This window comes from Mytilus californianus, unplaced genomic scaffold (assembly GCF_021869535.1).
Source record: "Mytilus californianus isolate M0D057914Y unplaced genomic scaffold, xbMytCali1.0.p SCAF_19, whole genome shotgun sequence".
Lineage (NCBI taxonomy): Eukaryota > Metazoa > Mollusca > Bivalvia > Mytilida > Mytilidae > Mytilus > Mytilus californianus.
The window spans coordinates 10,645,355-10,672,819 of NW_026262667.1; the positions used below are offsets into that span (position 1 = coordinate 10,645,355).

Below are 27,465 nucleotides of genomic sequence, written 5' to 3' on the forward strand. Positions count from 1 at the left end.
CTCGTGAACCCAGAAGTAAAATTCAGTGACCCATAAAATCTGTTTTGAGTTTCGTTTGTTTAATGTTTGACAGTAAATCTTACAATATCCAGAGGGCTGCAATTCAGATGTAGATGTAATAACTCTTAGTCGTTGTAAAATATAGTGATTAGAATGGCCGCTGCGGCAGGTCCGATAGAGTTTGAGTTGGAGAAGACTCTTGGAGAAGGGGCTTTTGGGAAAGTATTTTTATGTTGTGACAAAACAGATAAATCACAAAAGGTACATTATTTTACAGATTTTTTGTATTCTAATTAGATAAATTGGTTAACAAGCAGTAGATTTAGTAGTTATATTTCACATTATCTACCTACTTTCTTTTTCACATACAAATGCACTGGGAACAAAAGTGAAAGTAGATAAACTTGATGTCCAGTGTTGGCTTGCATATAATATAGTGTTATTAACTGGCTGTTTCTGTATTGGCCCTGTTATAGATTCGAGGTTAGCTGTATTGGACCGAGACTCGAAGAGTCGAGGGCCAATACAGCTGATTGAGAATCTATAACAGGGCCAATACAGAAACAGTCAGTTCATAACACTTTTATTAAATGATTTTAATTCTTTTAATTAGAATAAACTAAGAAACTTAAGAAGATACAGAATTTCATATCTGAACTTGTCTTTTCGCATTCACGTCCATGGATTTTTTGTCAATATTGTCAGATGTAATTTCTGATTTCTCGTCCAAGTACTTAATATTATGCTATTACAATTCATTTTATCTAGCAAATATTAAGTAGCTGGGAAGAATAGTTCAGACAGTTTAACTATTCTGCGTTCTGATGCTTGGTCAACGGAAATGAAACATTGTCAATTATCGAAAGTCGTACTCGAAAAGGCTGTGAAATTTTTCTGTTTCAAGACTTCGAGACGTTACAAAACACTGAACATCATTTGAATTTTTTATTTTATGATTTTTAAGTTAAAAAAATATAATACAAATGTTTTTTATGCATAACGATACGTCCAAAGTTTAGTAAGGCATAAGAAAATTGAAACCGGAAGTGAACGTCCCGTATTAGCCCATGGGCCAATACGGCTTTTTTACCGTATTGGCCCTGTCCGAAAAGCAATATTAACTCTTGATTTATATCGACAGGGCGACGTCATCAGTATTGCACATGCTGATTTATCCGTATTAGGGCTGATTTGCTCATATCATTTAATAATATATGGTACACATCTGCAAAAGAACAGGAGAAGTTGGTTTACCCTTGACCTGGTGCGGATTCAGACAGCAGTGCACCAGGTTAAATGACAGCTAATATATTGTGTGAAAATAAAGTCATATGATTTTCAGGTAGTGCTCCCATTAACATCAGATTATGGATTCTGTTTTGTCCTCCATCTATCCCAAAGTCTGCATTAATTAAACTGTTCATTAAAAACTGAATACCATTCAGGACGAAATATAGTACATTTTTTACATGAATTAAGTGTCATACATCCGAAGACTGCTAAGTGTTAAGATTTCTTTTAACATAATTAGAACAAAAATGTAATATATTTTTTTACATGAATTTAGTTGTATAAATTAAAGAGAGATATATATGTCAAACTTATCAACCTTGAATCAAATATTACAGTGAGTGACATTAAACATTCTAGGTAAAAGTCATGGTCACAAAACAACATGCAAGTGTATGAAGAGATGACTAGGATAATAGAGTTGAAGGGAATAAGGATAAAACACAGAAATCACATAATTTTTAGTATATTGTAGTCATTTCTCTTAGCACTCTCACCTTCACCCCCAGTTAGAACAGTAGTATGAAATTGTGGATATCATTGTTATAATGTTATGTATGATGTAATGGTACTTGTATATTACAGAATATATCAGTCATACAAAACAATTCTTTAAAAGATGTCTGATTGTATAATTTTTTGACAACATCTTTTGTACTGTATTTTTTGTCACCATTCCTAATGTTAAAAAAAAGATTTTACCATGTTTTTCCAAATTTACTACAATAAAATTTTTTACTAGACATATATCTTTCTATGTTGTGATGTTACACTATTGTTTCAGAAAAAGGGTGAAGGTTTGGTACCATTAAAATGTTTAAACCCGCTGCATTTGTTTGCACCTGTCCCAAGTCAGGAATCTGATGTTCAGTAGTTGTCGTTTGTTGATGTGGTTCATAAGTGTTTCTCGTTTCTCGTTTTTTATATAGATTAGTCCATTGGTTTTTCCGTTTGAATGGTTTTACACTAGTAATTTTTGGGGCCCTTTATAGCTTACTGTTCGGTGTGAGCCAAGGCTCCGTGTTGAAGACCGTACTGTGACCTGTAATGGTTTACTTTTATAAATTTTGACTTGGATGGAGAGTTGTCTCATTGGCACTCATACCACATCTTCTTATATCTATATATAACTGCTGAATCTTCTATCTTTCGTTTTTGAATGCAAACTTAATCTATTGGTTTGGTGAATAGACAGAATTAATTACAGGTAGGACAATATGAACAGTATTCAATATTTGAGACTTGGAGGTCATTATTGATATTTGGTTTTATGATTTTTCCACATTTTAGTGATTTTGATAGTGCCTTTTCAATAACTTCACATGTCCCAAATGTTGGGTCACCACATTTTGCGCAATATTTGAATTGTCTAATAAATTTAGCTTTAGTCAGCAATATATTTCAATTTGGTGTTGGACAACTTGAGATTATTTCACTAGTATTTTCATATTTGTTCATGTTGTTGACTGTTTCAGTGAAGGAAACAGTCGTTTTTGCTGAGCTGTAATTGTTGTGATTGCAGTTGCAATGAATTAATAAGAAAAAAGGGAGGGTAATGTTATGCTCCACTATTCCATCTCTAACTTGTTATTCTTAAATTTGAAATTTTTTGCATGATGAATTCCAGTTTTCATAAGATATTTAAGATAGTCTTACCATTTTGATATGATTCTAGTTCTTTTGTTCCTTAAGGTAGCTGGGGTGTTTTCCTCCATCTTGGATTTTGAAATAGCAGATAACAATCGGTGTAGATCTTTAATGAAATGTGCAAATTTCAAGAGTAGTATGTAATTCATGTGTAAGACTTTTCATGTTAATATAGAAAATTTTGTGTTTTATCATATTACGGCTGTATTTTAAAAAAAACAAAATATTTTTGTTTGATTCATTTTTTTCCAACTTTGCCATATAAGGGGAGATAACTCAGATAAAGTAACTTTTATAACAGAATGTGTTTTGAATTTACCTATTTTATAAAGTAGCAAGAAAACGAGTCTGGTGACCCCATTTTTTCTTTTTCTTATCTGAAAGAATATTATTAGAGCTATCCTTTTCATATTTTATCTTAAAATTCTATGGTGTAGTTTCTTTTTATCACACAAAATTGGGTTTTCCATGCATAATCTATACAAAATCTGCCAATTTTGCACAACCTGTAGCGTGAAAAAAAGCCCAGTGACCCATACTTTTTATTATATTTTTGAAAAAAGCATGATATAAGCTACATTTTGACAAGTTATTAAAAAAATTCTATGGATTTTAATTTAGACCCCCCCCCCCTCAATCTACCTTAAGATGAACTGAAGTCCAAATGTTGAGGTGTATAAGTTGGTTTGTCAGTATAAATCTGTAACATTTGCATGATCTTTTCATTGCATTATCAAGGAATGGGAGTTAAGACTGCTTTTATCTGTGATGGCATATTGAGTAATTAGGGGATGGCTGAGCACTCACAAAATAAATTTAACTCACCTCTAGATTAATGTGTCTGTCATAATCAGTTGTTCAATCACTTTTTTTTCATGTAAAATGTTGATGCTGATGGCTGCTTTTCAATAAGGTAATATTAATTCACAACTACCGGGTAGGCTTGTGGCATTTTATTCCTATTTTCTATGGCCACTTGTCCATCATAAGACTGTATGTGGATTGTATATTTCATTATTGGTGTTATTATTGTTGATGTTTAAATAATTACTTGCTAAAACAGATTTAATTTTACTGGTTACAGGTCTGTGGCTACTTCTATAAAGTTGGAGTGTTCTCCCAAGGGCATTATATTACCATAGTATAAACATGCTCTATTTTTCATCATGGTGCATAGTATCTTAAATGTAATAATAGAATGTATTATTAATGTGGTGCTATTATTTTTGGGAAACTGCTTTTTATACGCCTGTTTACGGGACGTATTAAGGTATACCGTTTTCCGTCCGTATGACCGTCCGTCTGTCTGTCCGTCGGTCCGTTGTCAACATGTCAGACAATAACTCAAAAACACTTTAACCAATTTGCATGTAACTTTGGAGAATTGTTTATATCTATTGACGTGAGCTCCCTTTCGATTTTTATAAATTTAGGATTTTTCGTTTCCGAGTTATTGGGTTTTATTCATTAAAAAAGGGGGATTAACCAGTTTTCGGACAATAACTCATAAATGCTTTGAGCAGTTTTCATGAAACTTTGGTGAATTGTTTATATCTATTGACGTGAGCTCCCTTTCGATTTTTGTTCAAATTTGATGGTGCTATTTGAAAATAATGATGAGAGCACTACGTTTGTGACTGTTTCATCTGATAGTACAGATACAATGTGAATGTGTATTATTTGTGGGCTACTTGTTTATATACACATTCTTGAAACCTGCTTGGAACCAGTGGATTGCAGTCTCCTAAACCCTGTTTTTGTAAAGGCTTAGAAACAATCACATGTCATATGGCAAAATGTTCAGTACCGGTACTTCATTCTTGAGATTTGTATCACATGACCTGCCCTTTTAAATCAATAAGGTCTGTGACTGAGTGGTCTAAGTAGTCCAACTACTGTATCACTAGCCTTTCAACACTGAGGTTGTGAGTTCAAATCCCACAAGTGGCAGGTGCGTTCAACTCCAATCCTAATTGAATAGGATTGTCAGTTTTCCTATAAGTGGTCGATGGTTCTCTCGGGGCACTATGGCTTCCTCCACCAATAAAAACTGGCCACCACAATATAGCCAACAGTGCTAAAAGTGTCATTAAACACCAACCAATCAATCAATTTAAATCAATACCGTATTTAGCCGTGTATAGTACGCGGTTGTGTATAATACACACATCCCTCCAAAATCGTGAGAAATTTAAAAAAAAAAAAAAGTATAAAAGTATAAAAATCCCTTTTGAAATCAATGTTTGTCTAAGCTTGTCCAAGCTGATGCTCTGTTCAGATATTCAAAAAAAAAGGTAATAATTAGAATGTTATGAAACAAAAGAAATTAGACCTCGAACATTTTCAAAGTTGATTAGCAGTAATTAAAATTTGATGACTCTTTAATCCAATATTTCCTTTTCATTGATCATGTTGTTTTAGAGCACTGCCTAAGCTTATTATATTGAACACCTGTCAAAAGTTGACATGATTATTCAATGGCTACACACCCATACTTAATCCTTAATTACATTTTAAGCTCACTCATGCAGGATGTCACACCAATACTTGTGTATTCAAAAAAGAAGGAAAACAAACTTTTTAAAATTACAAATAAAGAAGGATGTCACACCAGTACTTGTGTATTCAAAAAAGAAGAAAAACAAACTTTTTTAAATTACAAATAAAGAAAGAAAATAAAAAACATCTGGAACATATACAATAATGAAGAAAAAAACGTTATTAATAAAAAAAATAAAAAATCATCTATATTTGTGTATAATACACACCCCCTTTACCAAATTCTTTTGGGGGTAAAAAGGTGCATACTATACACACCTAAAGACGGTAACCTCCCTTGGTTAACGGTTGAAAGTTATGAAATATTTATTAGATTTACTTATAATCAAGTTTATTTCTTCCTGGTTGTAAAACTAATATTAGAAAACTTCCTTGTGGAGATAATTACAAACATTTGGGAAATTCTGAGAAAATGTTCAAAATTGGAATGTTTATATGTTGCAACTCTGTAAATATAGACGAAGCAATTTCCCATAGGAACTCCCTTTACGGCTAAAACTGTACCACTTTTACTATGAAGTTTCGTAAAAAATTACATCCTAGAATGGAATGCTCATATGCACTACTATTTTTTTAAAAGGTCAAAATATAGGGCTGTGCGGCATATTTTCAAAAGATTTTAAACTTATACTAAAATTCTGTACTACCCCTCCCTTCCCTTCCACAGATTTCAATTTGACCGCTATGCATGTGTATAGTTACTGGTAACATTCCCAAGTTATGGCTCTACGAAATGAAACATAGAGATCATATCTGGGAACCAGCAGGTAAACAAAACAAAATATCTATGAATATTATATGTCTCCCCAAAAGTGGCGTGGTTTGTAAATCAGCTGTATTTACAAAGTGCAACCTATAGGATGAGAAACATGAAAGGTTTTAAAAGATTTTGGTTAAGAAGTTAAGAAAACAGAGATATGAGATAAAAGTTATTTACTTTAAAAATTCAACCTCAAAGATGTTTTTCCTTATGCAAACAAATAATGAACAATCTGGCATTTATGAAACGTGTGTCTGACATTTATGTAGATGAAACGTGTGTCTGACATTCATGTAGATGAAACGTGTGTCTGACATTCATGTAGATGAAACGTGTGTCTGACATTCATGTAGATGAAACGTGTGTCTGACATTCATGTAGATGAAAGGTGTGTCTGACATTCATGTAGATGAAAGGTGTGTCTGACATTCATGTAGATGAAAGGTGTGTCTGACATTCATGTAGATGAAATGTGTGTCTGACATTCATGTAGATGAAACATGTGTCTGACATTCATGTAGATGAAACATGTGTCTGACATTCATGTAGATGAAATGTGTGTCTGACAATCTATTTATAACCCCAGTACATGTATCTTTGATGTGTTTTGTATCTGTATTAGTACTTTGATCTTGCAATTTTACAAATTTTGGTTTATTTAATTAAGCAATTATACAAAGGTTACACCTCAGTTTTTAAAACTAAAAAGGCTGAAAGTTTTTGAAGTTGACAATCTTAAGTCGTACACTTACAGAAGGAAAGAAATGTGTAGAGTTCAACTCTATTATGGGGATAAATTGCTGATAAGACATACGAATGGGAATATTTCCTCTTTTAAATTTTTTAGGCATTTATAATCCTATTAAAATGGCTGTTGTCAAAATATAGTAAATATGACTGCTTTGCAAATTTTGCCATATGTGATACTTATTGTTAACACAAATGTATGTTACACTTATTGTTGACACACATGTACTTGACACTTATTGTTGACATATGTAACTGACACTTATTGTTGACACACATGTACTTGACACTTATTGTTGACATATGTAACTGACACTTATTGTTGACACACATGTACTTGACACTTATTGTTAACACAAATGTATGTTACACTTATTGTTGACACACATGTACATGACACTTATTGTTGACATATGTAACTGACACTTATTGTTGACACACATGTACATGACACTTATTGTTGACATATGTAACTGACACTTATTGTTGACACACATGTACATGACACTTATTGTTGACATATGTAACTGACACTTATTGTTGACACACATATGTTTGAATCTTAGTACCAATGTTTTTGAGCACCACAGTTATATTTTTGATTGATAGAGACTTCATATCACTGGTATATTTCAAATTTCTTACTCCAACTCAAGGGTTATATAGAAAATGGCAGATATCTGTAAGATTTATTAATACTACTGTTCATTTCTTAGTTTTTAATACCTTTTTGTCCTGTGTGAAAAGTCAGGGTATATATTTGGTTTGGTGTCTTCACTTTATTTTTCCTTCCATCTGCAACATGTATTTGACTTATAAATAGCTACCAATCAAATGTTTGGTTAATGGTATATTTGTGGCAAATTACTATACTGCAAATTATCAGTACATGACAAAAAAATGATGTTTGATGTTCAAGCATAATAAGAAAAATATTTTTATTTTCAGTATGCTATGAAAGTAATTGATTTGAGTAAGTCTCCTCAAGAAGAGCGAGAAGCTGCTGAAAGAGAGGCCAGATTGCTGTCTGATTTTAAACATGAAAATATCATAGCTTATATAGATTCATTCCAAGAAAAGGGTGCTTTGTGTATCGTTACTGAATTTTGTGACGGTGGAGATTTGTCAGAATTTATTGAAAAACGAGGTGGAAGGCCATTTAACGAAGATCAAATTGTAAATTGGTTCAGACAGATTTGTAGTGGCTTGCAGGTAAGCATCCACTTAGATTTGTAAATTGGTTCAGACAGATTTGTAGTGGCTTGCAGGTAAGCATCCACTTAGATTTGTAAATTGGTTCAGACAGATTTGTAGTGGCTTACAGGTAAGCATCCACTTAGATTTGTAAATTGGTTCAGACAGATTTGTAGTGGCTTGCAGGTAAGCATCCACTTAGATTTGTAAATTGGTTCAGACAGATTTGTAGTGGCTTACAGGTAAGCATCCACTTAGATTTGTAAATTGGTTCAGACAGATTTGTAGTGTAGTGGCTTACAGGTAAGCATCCACTTAGATTTGTAAATTGGTTCAGACAGATTTGTAGTGGCTTACAGGTAAGCATCGACTTAGATTCTTCTAGGAAAAATAGAATGTGAAAAAAAATCAGTATTTGAAAGTTATTTTATGGTTCAGATATTTTAGTTGAATAAAGAAACAGTGAACAATTATAAAATAAATTTAAAAAATGCTAGCAGATACTCATTTTTTGGTAACTGATGGGTTGTTTTCTCATTGTCAATCATAGCAAATCTCCATATTTTTATATACATACCACATTGATTTATTGTTTTTAACATATACCTTGATATATATCCCATATACATTTTTTATTCATTTGTATGAGAAAATAAATGTACAAACAAAGATAAACAGGACTTGATCCATTATAGCTGACTTGGTACAGGCAAGTAATATATGTGGTTAAACCAGTTTTTAGTGCAAAAAAACCTCCCCTTTGACAATCTAAACATATTTTTTTTTTATTGCTCTCAATATGGATTTTAATTATGTCCTTCACCAGTAAAGATTGTCAAAATGCACAAATTACATTATTTTGTTGTTGTTGTTTGTTTTTCAGTATCTTCATGGTAGAAATTGTTTACATAGAGACATAAAGACACAGAATGTTTTCTTGACAGGACCAAAGAAAATTGCAAAGTTAGGCGATTTAGGATTAGCAAAGTATGTTTTTTAACATTATACATATGACATGTTTTATAAAATTTGTTAAAATATATTGTGCCGTGTAACTAAATGCAAGCAAAATATATATAGATAAAAAAAAAAAATAATTACCTCCCCTTTGTTAATTTGAAAAAAATATTGGGATGGTTTGATTAAAGCAATAAATGAAGTAGAAGAAACATTTTTAGTATAAATGAGAAGATGTGGTATGAGTGCCAATGAGAAAACAAGTCTTTGTTTTCAATTTTACAATGTCTACTGAAACAATTAAATTTCTGAAGCAAGGAAAGAAAACTAGGAAACTGGAACATTATGCCTTTTGCATATATGATGAACAAGACATCCATTTAACGCGATGGTCAGTGTTCCTCACTTGCTCATCAACTCTGAATCATAGTTCTGATAGATAAAGGAAATTATTTATTTGTCACTGAGTGTCATCCCAAAGGGTGACTGTGGAATAGAAAAATGTTCAATACAGGTCTTCTTCCAATAGGCAGTAAAACCCTTGTCAAAGTAGGGTGTCCGTTTGGCTGTGCTGGATGTACAAGTATGCAGCCACGTCCGGTCAGAATGGGGACGTTAAATTAGTAAGAGTGTCATTTATTGTTTATTTGTTCTCGTCCTGAACATGCATGAAATATTTGCCACTGGATGTTAAGCAACCAATAATCAATCAATCATATCATTGTGTGCCTAGTTGTTCATATGATTATTATACATTTTATGAAGTAAATATTATTACTGAAAACAGACACAAATTACAGAAATTTTAATACCTTTTTACTGATTGCACCACAACAGGGTTGACATCTATGCAACATAAAAAGACACACTATAAAATATCAATTGAAATGGCTTAACTCAATCACAAAGACATTTAAACAAAAACAAGTAAACATACACTGAACGAATAAGTTTGATCTATGACACAATATAAATACAACATTAAAACGTAGGTGCCTATATAACATAGAAGTTACAGGTAGTAACAAAAAAGATGTAGGAAGAGTGTCAATAAGACAACTCTTACCTGGGATAAAACAACGTACGCAGGAAAATTTAAAATGATAATTTTGTTGTTAGGAGTACGGAAGTAAATATTTTTTACAAAATTAATAAATTTGTTGTTCAGAGTACAAGTACAGAAGTGAAAATTTATCGTTATACTGAATACTTATCAAAGGTGGTACATATTAAAAATAGTGAGATGGGATATAACACAAAATAAGTAAACATTGAATTACAGAAATGCATTACAAATTGTGTCAACAGGTCAAATTAACACGAAAGTACGATTTGAGGGTACTCACAGTTACTGAAAGCTAGTTAAAAGCCAAAAATAATTAACAATAAAAAATCATGCATCAGAGACTAAATCTGTTTTCAATTTTGTCACCATTTTTCTATTTCATTATTTGATTTAATTTTTGAGCTGACTTTACTTAATTGACCCAATGTTAGCACTATACCACCACACTGATTCCACCGTACTTTCACTTTATACATTATCTTCTACTCTTGAACAATTTTTAAAGATTTTTTTTATCCTGATTGGCTTGTATTTATCGATGCAAAAATTGCCAAATACAGGCCACATAGGATTTTACATTTCCATCTTCTTCCAAATTTAACATTACCAGTGTGCCTTAAACAAGAAATTATTTATTGAAAGACTAGTTTAATAATTCTTTATTTCATGCCCCATTTTACTGTTGGCAGAAGTTTTATACTAGGTAGGGTTATGCTTCCTCTTTAATTACATAGTACCATTACATCATACCAATCTTCTTATAATTTGAATTGCCCAAATATTTATTTTCAAGTGTTAAATGTTGGTATTGATCTTTTATGAGTGTTTGTACATCTATCTGCTTTGGTAATTCTTTGGGTTCACTGCTAGTTGATCAATGTCTAACTGTTGAATAACTCCAACCTATTAACACCAAAGGAGTTTGGGAGGGACTTCAGCCTATAAAAAACACTGAAAGAGTTTGTGAGGGATTTCAGCCTATTAAAAACACTTAAGGGACTCCAGCCTATTAAAAACACTTAAGGGACTTAAGCCTATCAAAACAATGATAATAGTTTGAGAATGACTTCAGCCCATGAAACAATAATAGGTTTTAGAGATAGTTTTGAGCCAATTAAGGGCATACGATATTAAGGCATAAAAATTGAATGCTTTGTTTTCGCAAACTACATAAAAAAACACATATGTCATAAAATCGGTTACCTGTATTTGATAGTATTTGCAAAAGAAAACACACATGTTGTATATTTAAGCACTTGCAATCTACTGCAGGGGCATAAAATTCCAGGCAAATGAAGACTGATTAATATTTGATCATCAATAAATTTGTATATGGCAGTAAATTGTATAGGGTTTAATGTAAGGAGATAATAGCTGTGTGACAAATATACTGCCATTTAATTTAGCGAAATCAAAAGGAAATGGGATATTCAATTCAACATGCTTCAATTATAAACAAAATTTTGGAAAAAATCACACACAAATTGAGTTGGGGTTGATTGATGGTTTTGAAGGGGGGTTAGCACATCTATATCATTATAAACAAGGTAACTGCTAATACTAAATAGAAAAAAAACATTTCATGACTTCAATTTGCTTCTGGTAAGTTGATTGGTTGATTGATTGTTGGTTGCTTAAAGTCCAGTTGCAAGTATTTCATTCATGTTCAGGACGATATAAGTTGGATTGGAGCAGCAATATAAGGTATGTATGCCAAATTTATCTAATTATTTACTTTGTTTCTTCACAGAGTCTTAGAAAGACCTAATGCCAAAGCTGTTACATTTTGTGGAAGTCCTTATTATATGTCACCAGAAATATTTGCTTGTAAACCTTACGATACAAAGGTAAGGTTTTGTGTTTTAGAATGACATTAAAATCTATTTAATAAGATGCCGTATTTGTGATAAGTCTTTGAAAACAAGTACTGTAGATTCATTTATTTTCGTGGGTACCAATTTTCGTGGATTGAAGAAAACTTGCATTTTCGTGGATATTTAATTTCGTGGTTTCGGCAAAGTCTGCATATTTCCTTTAGGAAATTTGTAATTCGTTGAACATTTAAATTCGTGGTTCCCCTGTACCCACGAAATCCACGAAAATTGGTATCCAACGAATATTAATGAATCCACAGTACATGAAAATTATTCCACTTAAACAAAATAGTATTTTTCTTCTTCCTTTTAGTAATCTATGTTTTAACTTAAAATCACTTTAGCTACTTAAGACTATTTTTTTCAGAGTGACATTTGGGCAATGGGTGTAGTTATATATGAAATGTCAACATTAGAAAGACCATTTGATGCTATGTTGATGCAACAGCTTGTGTTTAAAATTGTACATGGAGAGGTAATTATATTATTAATAGTGTAAAAAATGCTATGTGGGGTATACATCAATGAAACAGAAACCCATCAACACAAATATTGATATCCAAACTAAGACATACAGAGGTCAACATACAGTCCAACAAAACAAAGACTTAAATTTTTGATTAAAGTTTTTTTGATACTTAGATACACTTATATTCTCCAAGTATCATGACTCTGTCATTGAATCATTACAAATGCATCTGTTTCAATGTTATATCCAATTTTGCTACCAGCCTCCAGACTCTATGTCCAGAGAACATAGGCTTACATTACTGGAACTTAGATTGATTTAGTGTTTTACATCGATGTCAGGTGAGGAATTCATGTTCCCATCATCACCAGGTGAGCTGTTCATACTTCTGCAAAACCTATAGTTCACCAAGTTAAGCATTCATTGTTTAAATATGAAGTTTAAATACAGAAAAACAGTCCAAAATGTATAAATACGAGTCAAATAATTATTGGTAACAGTTATTCTTTATAATACATGTTTATAAACTTCAACTGTTCTAATAATATTCATTTACAACTGGGAAGATCATTGAATTTTGTTCAAAGGGGATTTAATAGTAAAAAATATGTTTGTTTTTCATATTAAATGAAGTTCACTCTTACATTTTTTATAAATCTGTAGTTTTAAGTACAGATGTTTATATATATATATATATAATAATTGGTTATTGAAAGAGGATGCATCTATTGTAATTATATCGCACTTTTGAATTTCAGCTACCTCCAATGCCAAAAGATAAATACAGTGCCCAGTTTTGTAGTCTGTTAGAGAAAATGATGTGTAAAGATTCCAAAACCAGACCCTCTGCTGATGATGTTTTATCTGATTCCCTGTTTACAACATTTAAGAAACCAAAGGTAAGATAAACATAAACACAAGATAAACATACCAGACACAAGATAAACATACCAGAGGCACAAGACAAACATACCAGACACAAGATAAACATACCAGACACAAGATAAACATACCAGACACAAGATAAACATACCAAAGACACAAGATAAACATACCAGAGACAAGATATACATACCAAAGGCACAAGATAAACATACCAAAGGCGCAAGATAAACATACCAGAGGCACAAGATAAACATACCCGAGGCACAAGATAAACATACCAGACACAAGATAAACATACCAGAGGCACAAGATAAACATACCAGAGGCACAAGATAAACATACCAAAGGCACAAGATAAACATACCAAAGGCACAAGACAAACATACCAGACAAACATACCAGACACAAGATAAACATACCAGACACAAGATAAACATACCATACCAAAGGCACAAGATAAACATACCAGACACAAGATAAACATACCAGAGGCACAAGATAAACATACCAGACACAAGATAAACATACCAGACAAACATACCAGACACAAGATAAACATACCAGACACAAGATAAACATACCAGACACAAGATAAACATACCATACCAAAGGCACAAGATAAACATACCAAAGGCACAAGATAAACATACCAGACACAAGATAAACATACCAGACACAAGATAAACATACCAGAGGCACAAGATAAACATACCAGACACATGATAAACATACCAGACACAAGATAAACATACCAGACACATGATGAACATACCAGGCACAAGATAAACATACCAGACACAAGATAAACATACCAAAGGCACAAGATAAACATACCAAAGGCACAAGATAAACATGCCAGACACAAGATAAACATACCCGACACAAGATAAACATACAAGAGGCACAAGATAAACATACCAGACACAAGATAAACATACCAGAGGCACAAGATAAACATACCAGACACAAGATAAACATACAAGAGGCAAGATAAACATACAAGAGGCACAACATAAACATACCAGACACAAGATAAACATACCAGGCACAAGATAAACATACCAGAGGCACAAGATAAACATACCAAAGGCACAAGATAAACATACCAGAGACACAAGATAAACATACCAGAGGCACAAGATAAACATACCAGTGGCACAAGATAAACATACCAAAGGCACAAGATAAACATACCAGACACAAGATAAACATACCAAAGACACAAGATAAACATACCAGACACAAGATAAACATACCAGACACAAGATAAACATACCAGAGGCACAAGATAAACATACCAGACACAAGATAAACATATCAAAGACACAAGATAAACATACCAAAGACACAAGATAAACATACCAAAGACACAAGATAAACATACCAGATTCACAAGATAAACATGCCAGGCACAAGATAAACATACCAAAGGCACAAGATAAACATACCATAGGCAGAAGATAAACATACCATAGGCAGAAGATAAACATACCAGAGGCACAAGATAAACATACCAGGCACAAGATAAACATAACAAGATAAACATACCAGAGGCACAAGATAAACATACCAGACACAAGATAATCATACCAGACACAAGATAAACATACCAAAGGCACAAGATAAACATACCAGACAGAAGATAAACATACCAAAGGCACAAGATAAACATACCAAAGGCACAAGATAAACATACCAGGCACAAGATAAACATACCAGACACAAGATAAACATACCAGAGACACAAGATAAACATACCAGACACAAGATAAACATACCAGAGGCACAAGATAAACATACCAGAGGCACAATATAAACATACCAGACACAAGATAAACATACCAGACACAAGATAAACATACCAGAGGCACAAGATAAACATACCAGACACAAGATAAACATACCAAAGACACAAGACCATGAATAAAGGTAGATGTGGGAATTACGCATCTACCCAACAAAAAAAAACATAACTAGAGGGAAGCATTTTAGTTTAAGCAATATTTATTCTCAGATAAATCATCACATGACGATATAATACAATTGCAATAAGTATTTAGGATTCAGAAACAAGCATTTTTGCTTTTACAAATCTGTCTCCTTTTTAATGATATGAATTTATGTTTAAGTTTTTGAATAATAGAGAAAATGATGTGTGCAGTCTTAATGAAAAAATAGTTTGATGATAATAATTGCAGATACAGCATTTGTTTTGTTTCTACTATGCTAAAGGAAATAAACCAAAAAGTGGAATCATGATTTTTGTTCACATGATGATGATGTTAAAGTTTTGTCTGGTTGCTGTCTAATATATTTCCTTAGTAAATACATATTTATATGTTATTCTTAGAATTTTTAAATGTGTCCAACATATCATTCTTTCACACTACGATATACAGTTCTAAAATTTTAAAGTTTAATTTGTTAATTTTTGAATGTATATATTATATTTTTTCTGTTTTGCAGACCCCTCCCGCAGTGCTCCCACAGAAAAGCCAGTTTGCCTCAACCATGTCCAAAGCAGGATTTGAAAGCATCATAATGCAAGGAACAGCAAAGAAAAAAGATGCTTTTGATATGAAAGAATTAGTAGGAACATTGAATGACAAACAACAAAAATATGCCCGCAGTGTATGGGCAGCTTCTACTAAAGGGGTAGAGAATATCATGGAGGAGACAATTACTGAGAATAAGAAAAATTATGATAAAGATAAAACATTAAAAAGTTTGAGTTTTATGCAGAAAAAGAAACCAGCAAACACAGATGATATAGGTGTAGATTTTGAGGATACACTAAAACAGGATGAAGCACTGAGACCTATAGATCCAAGACATATGGTGAATTTAGTCGTACACACCTTGACACAGATATTTCCAAAGGTAAGTATTTGGTGCATTAAGTCGTACACACCTTGACACAGATATTTCCAAAGGTAAGTATTTGGGGAATTTAGTTGTACACACCTTGACTCAGATATTTCCAAAGGTAAGTATGTGGTGAATTTAGTGGTACACACCTTGAAACAGATATTTCCAAAGGTAAGTATTTGGTGAATTTAGTTGTACACACCTTGACACAGATATTTCCAAAGGTAAGTATTTGGGGAATTTAGTGGTACACACCTTGACACAGATATTTCCAAAGGTAAGTATTTGGGGAATTTAGTTGTACACACCTTGACACAGATATTTCCAAAGGTAAGTATTTGGGGAATTTAGTGGTACACACCTTGAAACAGATATTTCCAAAGGTAAGTATTTGGTGAATTTAGTTGTACACACCTTGACACAGATATTTCCAAAGGTAAGTATTTGGGGAATTTAGTGGTACACACCTTGACACAGATATTTCCAAAGGTAAGACACATGATGAATTTAGTCTAACACATCTTGACACAGATATTTTCAAAGGTAAATATTTGGGGAATTTAGTGGTACACACCTTGACACAGATATTTCCAAAGGTAAGACACATGATGAATTTAGTCTAACACATCTTGACAAAGATATTTCGAAAGGTAAGTATTTGGGGAATTTAGTCGTACACACCTTGACACAGTTATTTCCAAAGGTAAGTATTTGGTGAAATTTGTCGCACACACCTTGACACAGATATTTCCAAAGGTAAGTATTTGGGGAATTTAGTGGTACACACCTTGACACAGATATTTCCAAAGGTAAGACACATGATGAATTTAGTCTAACACATCTTGACACAGATATTTTCAAAGGTAAATATTTGGGGAATTTAGTGGTACACACCTTGACACAGATATTTCCAAAGGTAAGACACATGATGAATTTAGTCTAACACATCTTGACAAAGATATTTCGAAAGGTAAGTATTTGGGGAATTTAGTCGTACACACCTTGACACAGTTATTTCCAAAGGTAAGTATTTGGTGAAATTTGTCGCACACACCTTGACACAGATATTTCCAAAGGTAAGTATTTGGTGAATTTAGTCGTACACACCTTTACACAGATATTTCCATAAGTAAGACATATGGTGAATTTAGTGGTACACACCTTGACACAGATATTTTCAAAGGTATTACACATGGTGAATTCAGTCGTACACACCTTGACACAGATATTTCCATAGGTAAGACACAAGGTGAATTTAGTTGTACACACCTTGACACAGATATTTCTAAAGGTAAGTATTAAACAATAACATGTTATTTTATTGTCGAGCCTTCGACTTTTGTCGAAAAAGCGAGACATAGCGATCCTACATTCCGTCGGCGTCGTCGTCGTCGTCGTCGTCGTCGGCGGCGGCGGCGGCGTCCACAAATATTCACTCTGTGGTTAAAGTTTTTGAAATTTTAATAACTTTCTTAAACTATCCTGGATTTCTACCAAACTTTGACAGAAGCTTGTTTATGATCATAAGATAATATTCAAAAGTAAATTTTGTAAAAAAAAAATTCCATTTTTTTCCGTATTTTACTTATAAATGGACTTAGTTTTTTCTGCCAAGAAACATTACATTCACTCTGTGGTTAAAGTTTTTGAAATTTTAATAACTTTCTTAAACTATCCTGGATTTCTACCAAACTTGGACAGAAGCTTGTTTATGATCATAAGATAGTATCCAGAAGTAAATTGTGTAAAAAAAAAATCCATTTTTTCCTTATTTTACTTATAATTGGACTTAGTTTTTCTGCCAAGAAACATTACATTCACTCTGTGGTTGAAGTTTTTGAAATTTTAATAACTTTCTTAAACTATCCTGGATTTCTACCAAACATGGAAAGAAGCTTGTTTATGATCATAAGATAGTATCCAGAAGTAAATTTTGTAAAAAAAAAAATCCATTTTTTCCGTATTTTACTTATAAATGGACTTAGTTTTTCTGCCAGTTAACATTACATTCACTCAGTGGTTAAAGTTTTAAAATTTTAACAACTTTCTTAAACTATCCTGGATTTGTACCAAACTTGGACAGAAGCTTGTTTATGATTAAAAGCTAGTATCTAGAAGGAAATTTTGTTAAAATTTTGTTTGATTTTTTCCGTATTTTACTTATAAATAGACTTTGTTTTTCTTCCAGTTAACATTACATACAGTCTGCAGTTTAAGTTTTTAAACATTTATTAGATTCATAAACTATCCTGGATTTTTACCAAACTTGGACAGAAGCTACTAACAATCAAAAGATAGTATAGAGAGGAATATTTTTATTTATTTTTTTCCTCATTTTTGTTGAGCCTGCGATTAACAGCAAAAGTAGGCGAGACACTGGGTTCCGCGGAACCCTTACGAATTTTTTTATTAAATGTGCACATGTTTTTGCAAGTTTGATTCCTATTCAACCCAATTTATATATGACATTTTTTTCTTTAATGTTTGCTTGCTTTATATAAGTGCACATTATTGTACTAAAACTAGAAGACACCCTCGACATCGCGGGTCCATGACTGAATTAAAGTACAATGTACCCTATGCCTTATTTTTAGCTTGGATTTTTAGTATTTGTATTGTCATCTGATAAAGTCATGCTGTTTGTAAGGTGCACAGTTTTCTCTGCTTTCAAAATCTTTCCGTTTGAACCTGTCCTGGTTTTCTTGCTACAATAAACTTTATACTATAAACTAAATTTGATATTTTAACTAATTAACCAAAATTAATAGTGGTATTTAGGTGTAAGAAAACAGAATTTTTATTAAAATAGTTCTATAGTGTAACATAGATATATTATAATAACCACTGGAAGAATTCCAGGTTCTCCTGATAGAGGAGGGATTTACAAAAGGTAACAGGTAACTATAACAGAAAACTACATTTGACATATACTATTGGTATCAGTATCAGATTCGACACAGAACTTGTTAATTATTGGTAATATTAATTATGTGGAAAACAAAAGGGCCTGAAATGGTGTCATTTTTAAACAACACCATTGTCCTGTATTAGTAATATATAAAGTTGAATTCTTTGATTCATCATTTTTACATCATGCCGGCTAACAACTTGCACCTCGTTATTTTAGTAGTATAGATGGAAATATCTATTAATTCAAAAAAATAATGTCTTCTTTTCTGAACTTGTTTATAAATTGGAAATTGTGTAGATTTAAATGATACTTATCAGTGAAAGTCTATCCTCATGGTTGAAGGAACAACAGTGAATAAGTATAAATCATTTATTATTTTCTCACTCTATCAAATCAAAATACAGTAAAACCTGTAAAATCAGTACCTTATTAAACTGTTTTTCTTTTCCCAAATTTAAAAAAAATATTCTTAGTAAAACTCTCTCCTATAAACTACGTAGACCTTGTCTAATCAGAATTCCAGTCCAAAGATTTCTAATTTATTTGTGATAATTATGTAAAAATACTTCCTTTTTAGGGAGAAGATGGTGAAGTAGACACTAATCCTATAGCATTGAATGCTGCAGGTAATTTTCTTTGTTCAGATTATAAGGACTGGTTTGTTGTCTATACACTAACTATTATCACTGGAAATGCATAGTATATGGGACATGCTGGTTATTTTTCTAATTTGTCAAGTACACAAGTAACATTTTTAAATTGAACATTGATATTTCATTAATAATTCATAACATATATTTCCAAGATATCTGCTTGAGATGATAATTAAAAGTCAAGATATAGGTAGAAATAGGAAAACAAGTTATGTTTCTGTTTGCCTAATATTTGTATGGAGTTACAGCAGTTAATTTTTATGCCCCCTCCATAGCGGTGGGGGCATTAAGTTTTACCCTTGTCCGTACGTAGGTACGTACGTCCGTACGTCCCAAAATTGGTTTCCATTCTCTAACTTAAGTTTGCCTCAACCAAATGTTATGAAACTTATACACAATGCTTATTACAACAAAACACAGATCAAGTGTGAATTTTGGTGGCGTCACTTTAACCGTTCTAGAGTAATGCCCTTTATAAATGGAAAAATTGCAAAATTTTTAGTTTCCGTTCTCTAACTTAAGTTTGCCTAAACCAAATGTTATGAAACTTATACACAATGCTTATTACCACAAAACACAGATCAAGTTTTAATTTTGGTGGCGTCACTTTAACTGTTCTAGAGTTATGGCCCTTTATAAATGGAAAAATTGCAAAATTTTTATTTTCTTCTAATTTTAAAATTGGAGTTATCTTCCTTTGTCCATGATTATAGTTGAATCAACTACAATAAATGCTTTATACAATGCAATATTTAATTTTGACTTCCAGTGATAAAACGCAGATCAAGTTGAATTTGGGTAGTGTCACTTTAACCATTATTGAGTTATGCCCCTTTAAAATTCAAAAGATTGCAAAATTTTTAGTTTCCATTCTGTAACTTAAGTTTGCCCCAACCAAACATTATGAAACCTATACACAATATTCATTACCACAAAACTAAGATCAAGTACACATTTTTTGTTTCCGTTTTCTAACTTTAGTTTGCCTCAACCAAATGTTATGAAACTTATACACTATGCTTATTACTACATAATACAGATTAAGTACGAAATTTGGTGGCGACACTTTTACCATTCTTGAGTTATGTCCCTTTATAAACATAAAAATTGCTGAATTTTTTAGTTTGTCTCAACCAAATGTTATAAAACTTACACACAACCGTTCTAGAGTTATGCGTGTTTACAAATAAAAAAATTGGTGAATTTTTAGTTTCTGTTCTCTACTTAAGTTAGCCTCAACCAAATGTTATGAGACTTACTCACAATGCTTATTACCACAAAACTCAGATCAAGTTCAAATTTGGGTAGCGTCACTTTTATTGTTCTTCATTTATGTCCCTTTATAACTATGTGATATGCAAGCGGGGGCATCAACTGTGTCCACATGTGGCCACTATCCACATTTATTGAAATTATATAAGGCATTCCTTCATACTGTATTTTGGCATTTGAAACTCCAATTTCCTAATAATGCTGCCACCAGGAATGGAAATCCTGATAATGCTGCTACCAGAAAGGAGCAGCTTGATAATACTGCCACCAGAAATGGACATCCTGATAATGCTGCCACCAGAAATAGGCATTGTAATATTGCAGTCATACTGTAAAAATATGAATAAAAGAAGATTTTGGATATACGTCAATAAGAAAAAGTTGTGAATAAATTAAACAGAAATGCCATCAACACCAAATTATCAAAATAACACATAAGCCGATAATAAATGACACAAGACAATCACTAACAATAAAAGCATATATTGAATTAAGTAGATAAGTCTATGAGTCCTAATTTTGTATGTGATTATGTTTTACAGACACCTCTAAAATGACACCTGAAGAACTACTTTTACATCAGATAGCTATGCTTCAAGCGTAAGTTGTTTTATGCAGTGAAATCTGCCTTTTTAATCTGGCAACAGATCATCCATCGAAAAGTCATTTTTGAAATCCATAATTAGAAGTTAAGGCTGTACTTAGGTGAAATTAAAATTGATACTATAAGTCAGAGGAACAAAATAAGCTAGAAATATTGATAGGTTATGGAGCTCCTTTTTGAGATATTTGATTTTTTAAAAATGGCGGCAAAAGGCTGATGCGGACTTTTACCTTATATTTGCATTGGTATTATTTGGGTCTCAAATCAAAAGAAAAGAAATCTAGAATCTGCTTAAATTTTTTTTTCTCGCCCTACACTGTAGGTTCCTTAGGCTAAATATTTCTTGCCTTGTAGGATTATTTGTACTGATAGATTTATGTAGGCAAGTCACAAATAAGGAAAACATTTTTGCTATTTAATTTAAATTTCATGTATTTTTTCCTTTTTACATGTTGTAAGACTTTGAAAAAAATGTTATTTACCAAATAAGATATGTTTATTACAACCAAAAAAGTTAATTATGAAATTAGTTCATGCTATGAACATTTCTGATAAGTTCCTTACAACTCTCACATTGAAATTCTGATTATTTGTGATATTTTTAGTCAAATAAAAAATCTGCAAAAAATGAAGAAAATTTATAGATCTGAAATATAGCTGATAGATTTTCCTGAATTTCCGTACAGACCTTTTATGAAAGGATTGATATTTTTAATTGACAGGCACTGTTGTAAAGTATTAGGATTTCCCATGTTTAGGAGAGCCTATGACCTGTTAGATGCTACAGATGACAATATGGAATTAGAGGTAATTTTAATCTAGTAACAGAAAGATTTGATGTATGATCTACTGAAGAAAACTCAAATATAGTATTTTTACATAGATTTGAATGCAATTAAACCTGTTTTGACCAGTTTGATAATTTTGATAAACCACATGTTGTCTCTTGTAATTTCCTGCAATATCCATTTGGAACATTGCACTCCGCCTTTTCCATTTTATTACGAGAGAAACAGATTCTACCACTTTACCCTGTTGACTACAATAGTTAAATTTACACATCTTAAAAAGTTTAAAAATTTAATGTATCTTGAAGAATTAATATTGTAATCAATATGGCAATATTGATAAACAAAGGTTCAATGGATTCTATTTTTTTGTTGCATATCTAAAACAATATAGTCTTACATGATTTACATTTTGTCAGTACTTGTTTATGTGACTAAATTGCCAGTGTAAAATCTTATAAAAATATATGATGTAAGTTTTAGTTGGTTTACTTGCTAATGTGATGAATCGACCAGTGTAAAATCGTATAGTCATACAAGATATTAGTTTTAGTCAGTTTTTGTTAACGAAAAAAAAATGGCCATTGTAGAACAATTTAAATCATATCAGTAAAAACAATATTAAAAATAATTCATCCAATATTATTTACTTTCAGGAAAAGTTGATAAAACTTTTGACACCAGAGAAGTTTGCTATGACTGGAGTTCAGTTGTTTTATTGTAAGAATTTTGAATATAATTTGGATAAACTAAAGAGTGGATCTGGACAGACAGATGCATGATGGGAAAACTAACCTCTCAGGCTGTGAAATATGTGTCAAATATTAGTCATTTATGTATGAAAGGAAACCTATTGTATGAAATAGCAAGTCTGACCATGGGATTGAACAATGATAATAATGATGTATTTCATGAGATGCCATACATTATAGGTGATGCTTGTCCTTGGTATATATGTAGGATGGAGCTTCACACTTATTCAACTGGATATTTGGAAATGTTAATTTATATTCTAAAATAGTTGTTGCACTTTGAAATTGTACTTCATTAAGTTAACATTGGTAGAACAGTGTTATATGTACTAGGAGAATTGATTTAGGGAATGTTTTCCTCTAAAGAGAAGTCTTTGGAATAGTTCTTTGACTAAAGCCCATGAATGTATTATTCCAATTTAATTATTTAATTTTTCTTTATTGTTACTATGACATGCTTTACATAAGCCCTAAGATGTCATAGTGGACAAGTGTTTAAGTTTGAGAATTAAACAGCTCTGTCCATATTTCTACTGATGAGAGGAATAAGTAATATATATATATATATATATACCTGTTAAAAACATGATTGCAATTCATAAGTAACCTTCCTGTCAAAGAAAAGCTATATTATATTATTGTAAGTTAACTTCTGTCCCTCAGCTTTGACTTGTGTGATATTTTTATATTATAGACAATATACTATTAACAAAGAAATATTTGTGACAGCATTTAAGTATTTATTAGTTTGGTTTTAAATCAGTATTCTATTAATAATCTAAGTTTTAGTGGGTTTCTATTTACGTGTTTCTGGGTTAATTGCAAGAGAAAATTCATACACCACAAAAATGACTACTTATATAGTATGTGACTTTAAAAAAAGTTAAAGCTCTTAGCTAAAGATATAGATGTGATTTTAATTTAGTAGAGAAATTTTATAACTGTGTGGTATTGTAATTTTTTTAAGATAAATTAAAATTTTAGTTAGTGAGTAATTATATATAAATCATTAGTAAAAGAATGAAAAAAAAACCTATGAATCCTTAAAAATATACAAATGTAGGAGATGATATACTGGATTCAATGCATAATACTTTTCTCATTTAATGAGTACATTGTTATGTCAATCTTATAATGGAAATTTTTTTTTCTTTAAATAACTGCATAATGTGAATAACAGCCATCCATTGTTTTCTGCCATCCCATGATGATAATCAGATAATTAAATGGAAACACCTTTAAATTATATTACACGTATATTAGTAAACATTGTGCTACTGTAAACACTAATTCTGAAAATGTAACTAGTTCTAAATTAGATATTGGAACAAATTGACATCTGACTCATTGATTTTGTGTGTTTACTGGAATTAATCAAATAAGATTACACTTTTTCCATGTGTTGTCACTTAGTTTTGATGCAACTCTTTTGACATCGTCTAGTGTTGTAAGATGTCAGACAAGTAAAACTACAGAATGTATAACAGGTGAAATATCAGGTTTTATTTGAATCATAGTATTGCACTTCAAGCAATGTAAAAGAATAATATAATAAAATGGAATTATAGAAATATATAAGGAGGAGGTTGAGAGAAAGTTAAACCTGTGAACTCAGACAATGTTTTATATTTAAGTGGTAGCTTTTTCTTAGATAGAATGAAAGGAATATTTACATGTCACTGGATGCCGTATTTAATCAGATGGTATATTGTAGTTATGATAGTATAACCATATGATGTACTATTTTAATTTCAACAGGCTCCTGTTTAGTGCTAACAGAGAATTTATACCACATATTTACCTTCATTTCAGATGTATAGTTTTTATATAATATCACATAGTTAATGTATGATCTTGCACCAAGATGCAGATAGTGGAAAAAAATGGGCGCATTGCATTTGGGCCAATTTTTGCAAAATCCAATCTTTCATTTGTGGCACAAGGTTATATTTCATTTGCGCCAAAAAGTAAAAACTATATTTGCACCATTTTGCAGGTAACATATACCGGAAAAGTTTGAATAGTCATTGATATATCGTGAATCACAACAACTCAGAATCAAAATTCGAAAAAGCATCTGGTGACATTTCTAAAGGACCATCAAATGTAATACGCAGAGAACTACAAGAAAATTCTCTTGCCAAATACGATACACTATTGCTTTTACAATATATTTCTGATGAATATGTGTTATTATGCAAACAAAAACTGTGTTTTAAAGTAATTATTAAAAGTCTCTTTTCAATAAATCTATTTTTTTATATTATTTATCTGTATTTACCAGTTGTATAGGCGCAAATGAAATGTTTTATTTTTGGCGCAATGAAATATGGTTTGTGGTGCAAATGAAAGATTTTTTTGGCGCAAATGAAATGCCAATTGGCGCAAAAGCAAAACACCAGAAAAAAATACTAACAATAATTGGTTTTGATTTTAGTGTTTTGTCTATATGATTACGTTGTTTCATCGTTTAAACGAAAAAAAGGTTGTTGACAGTCAATTGATTACTGTCATGAGAAAAGGTTTAAAGTACAATGATATAATAAACAAATCCAGTATCTGTAAATAATGCTAGAATACACATAACAATTCTAACAAATCAAAATAATACAATATAGATTTGGAAATAGTATAATTAGGTGTATATTGTTGAAAGCATGTAATTTTCAAAGGTATTTCAGTATGAATGATTTGTATATTGCTGTATTAATGCTTAAGGTGGTTGAGAATACTTTAAATTTGGTGGTTGCTCAAATGGTCAGCACTGATTTTTACTAATGAAGTGAACTTAAATATGAAAATGCAGATAATTTATTTGTATGATAATCTCTTAAAGTGTTGTCATAGTTTTTAGCATATACAGAAATTTTCTTATGATTTCTAAAAAAAAAAAAAAAAAAAAGATATGTTTAAGGGGAAGTAACTCCAATGATATATTGTTATAACAGATTTTACTCTATTTTTGCCTATTCTGTCATGTTGAAAGAAAACAAGCACTGTGACTATTTTTTTTAATTTTAATTTCATGAAGTATTCAGTGAAGCTACCTCTTCATATATATCATTTCAAAATTATCTTTGGTTTTCTTTCTTTCACTTAATTGTGACTTCCCTATATAAACTTAAAAACTAAGTGAAATTAACACATCCTGTAGGTTAAAATTGATTTACTATATTTCATTAATTTCCTAGTAATTTTAGCATAAAGCCCTGAATTACCTTGGCACCAATCTATTTGCCAATTCCCCAAATTTACCTTGCAATTAGACATCCATTTTTTAGATGCCTTGGTTAGAAGTGAAAGAAATTTTCAGTGACAATGGAGAGCTAGAGGAAAGAGCAAATGTATCTGTTCCTAATGTGTGTTAAACCTTTAAGTTTTTCAAATCTTTTAATTGCATTCATTTTTTGTTAAACTTAAAACTTTTGATACCAGTATTTATTTTTCACTAAGAATTGGTTAAAATATCTATATATCACTTCCAACTTATCATGCTTCGTGAAGGCAGAAGCCAATGTTGTCTGGTATAGAACCAGTCTAGGATTGACAAAGGGAAGCAACTATTGTAGTGATAACAAATTAAAATGGGCAATGGGCAAATGGACTATTCATCAATATGTGATTGAATATGTGAAGAGAAAAGTGAACCATGGATGTTCCAGCCACATCTGTTAGCCATTTGATTTCTCTATTAAGAGTGATTATGAGTTTGAACCATGCAAATAATAAGTAATAGTGTAAATTATTGTACTTTATTATTTTATGTAAGGCAAGCTTTTATCTTAATGCTTTTATTTTTATTTAAAGGTTACAAAACTTGAAGGTGAATGTTTTCTTATGGTACGTTTAATTGTTTAAACAGTTATTAGCATTTTTTATCCATTAGTATTTAGCAGTATATTAATGAGGTTCAGCCATATTTGAATTAGGTCTTACCAATTTTACTTTAGTAAATGGTATCTTATTTGTTTGATAATTTATACCTCATAGTGTATTTAATACTGAGGAAGTGCTAGTGTACATAGGATGTTATATCTGTGATAATTGTGAAAAAAAGGAATTATTTTATATAAAATGCTTATTGACTAATGATGTTTCCTTGTCTTATGTTAAGTATGATTGTGCATACTATATCTTTAATTTGTTCTTAAATAAATAGATTTTTCGTA

At 31.4% G+C, this 27,465-nt stretch overlaps 1 protein-coding gene across 1 annotated transcript; it reads left to right on the forward strand.

Moving 5' to 3' along the window:
• Positions 1-12: 12 nt before the first annotated feature.
• LOC127727260 (serine/threonine-protein kinase Nek5-like) lies at positions 13-27,465 on the forward strand. The gene is made up of 11 exons (XM_052234752.1): positions 13-261; positions 7,952-8,215; positions 9,081-9,184; positions 11,971-12,067; positions 12,462-12,569; positions 13,322-13,462; positions 15,915-16,328; positions 19,805-19,853; positions 21,695-21,752; positions 22,479-22,563; positions 23,201-27,465. Exons 1-11 carry the CDS (start codon positions 154-156, stop codon positions 23,324-23,326), a joined length of 1,554 nt encoding a protein of 517 aa, XP_052090712.1. The 5' UTR covers positions 13-153; the 3' UTR covers positions 23,327-27,465.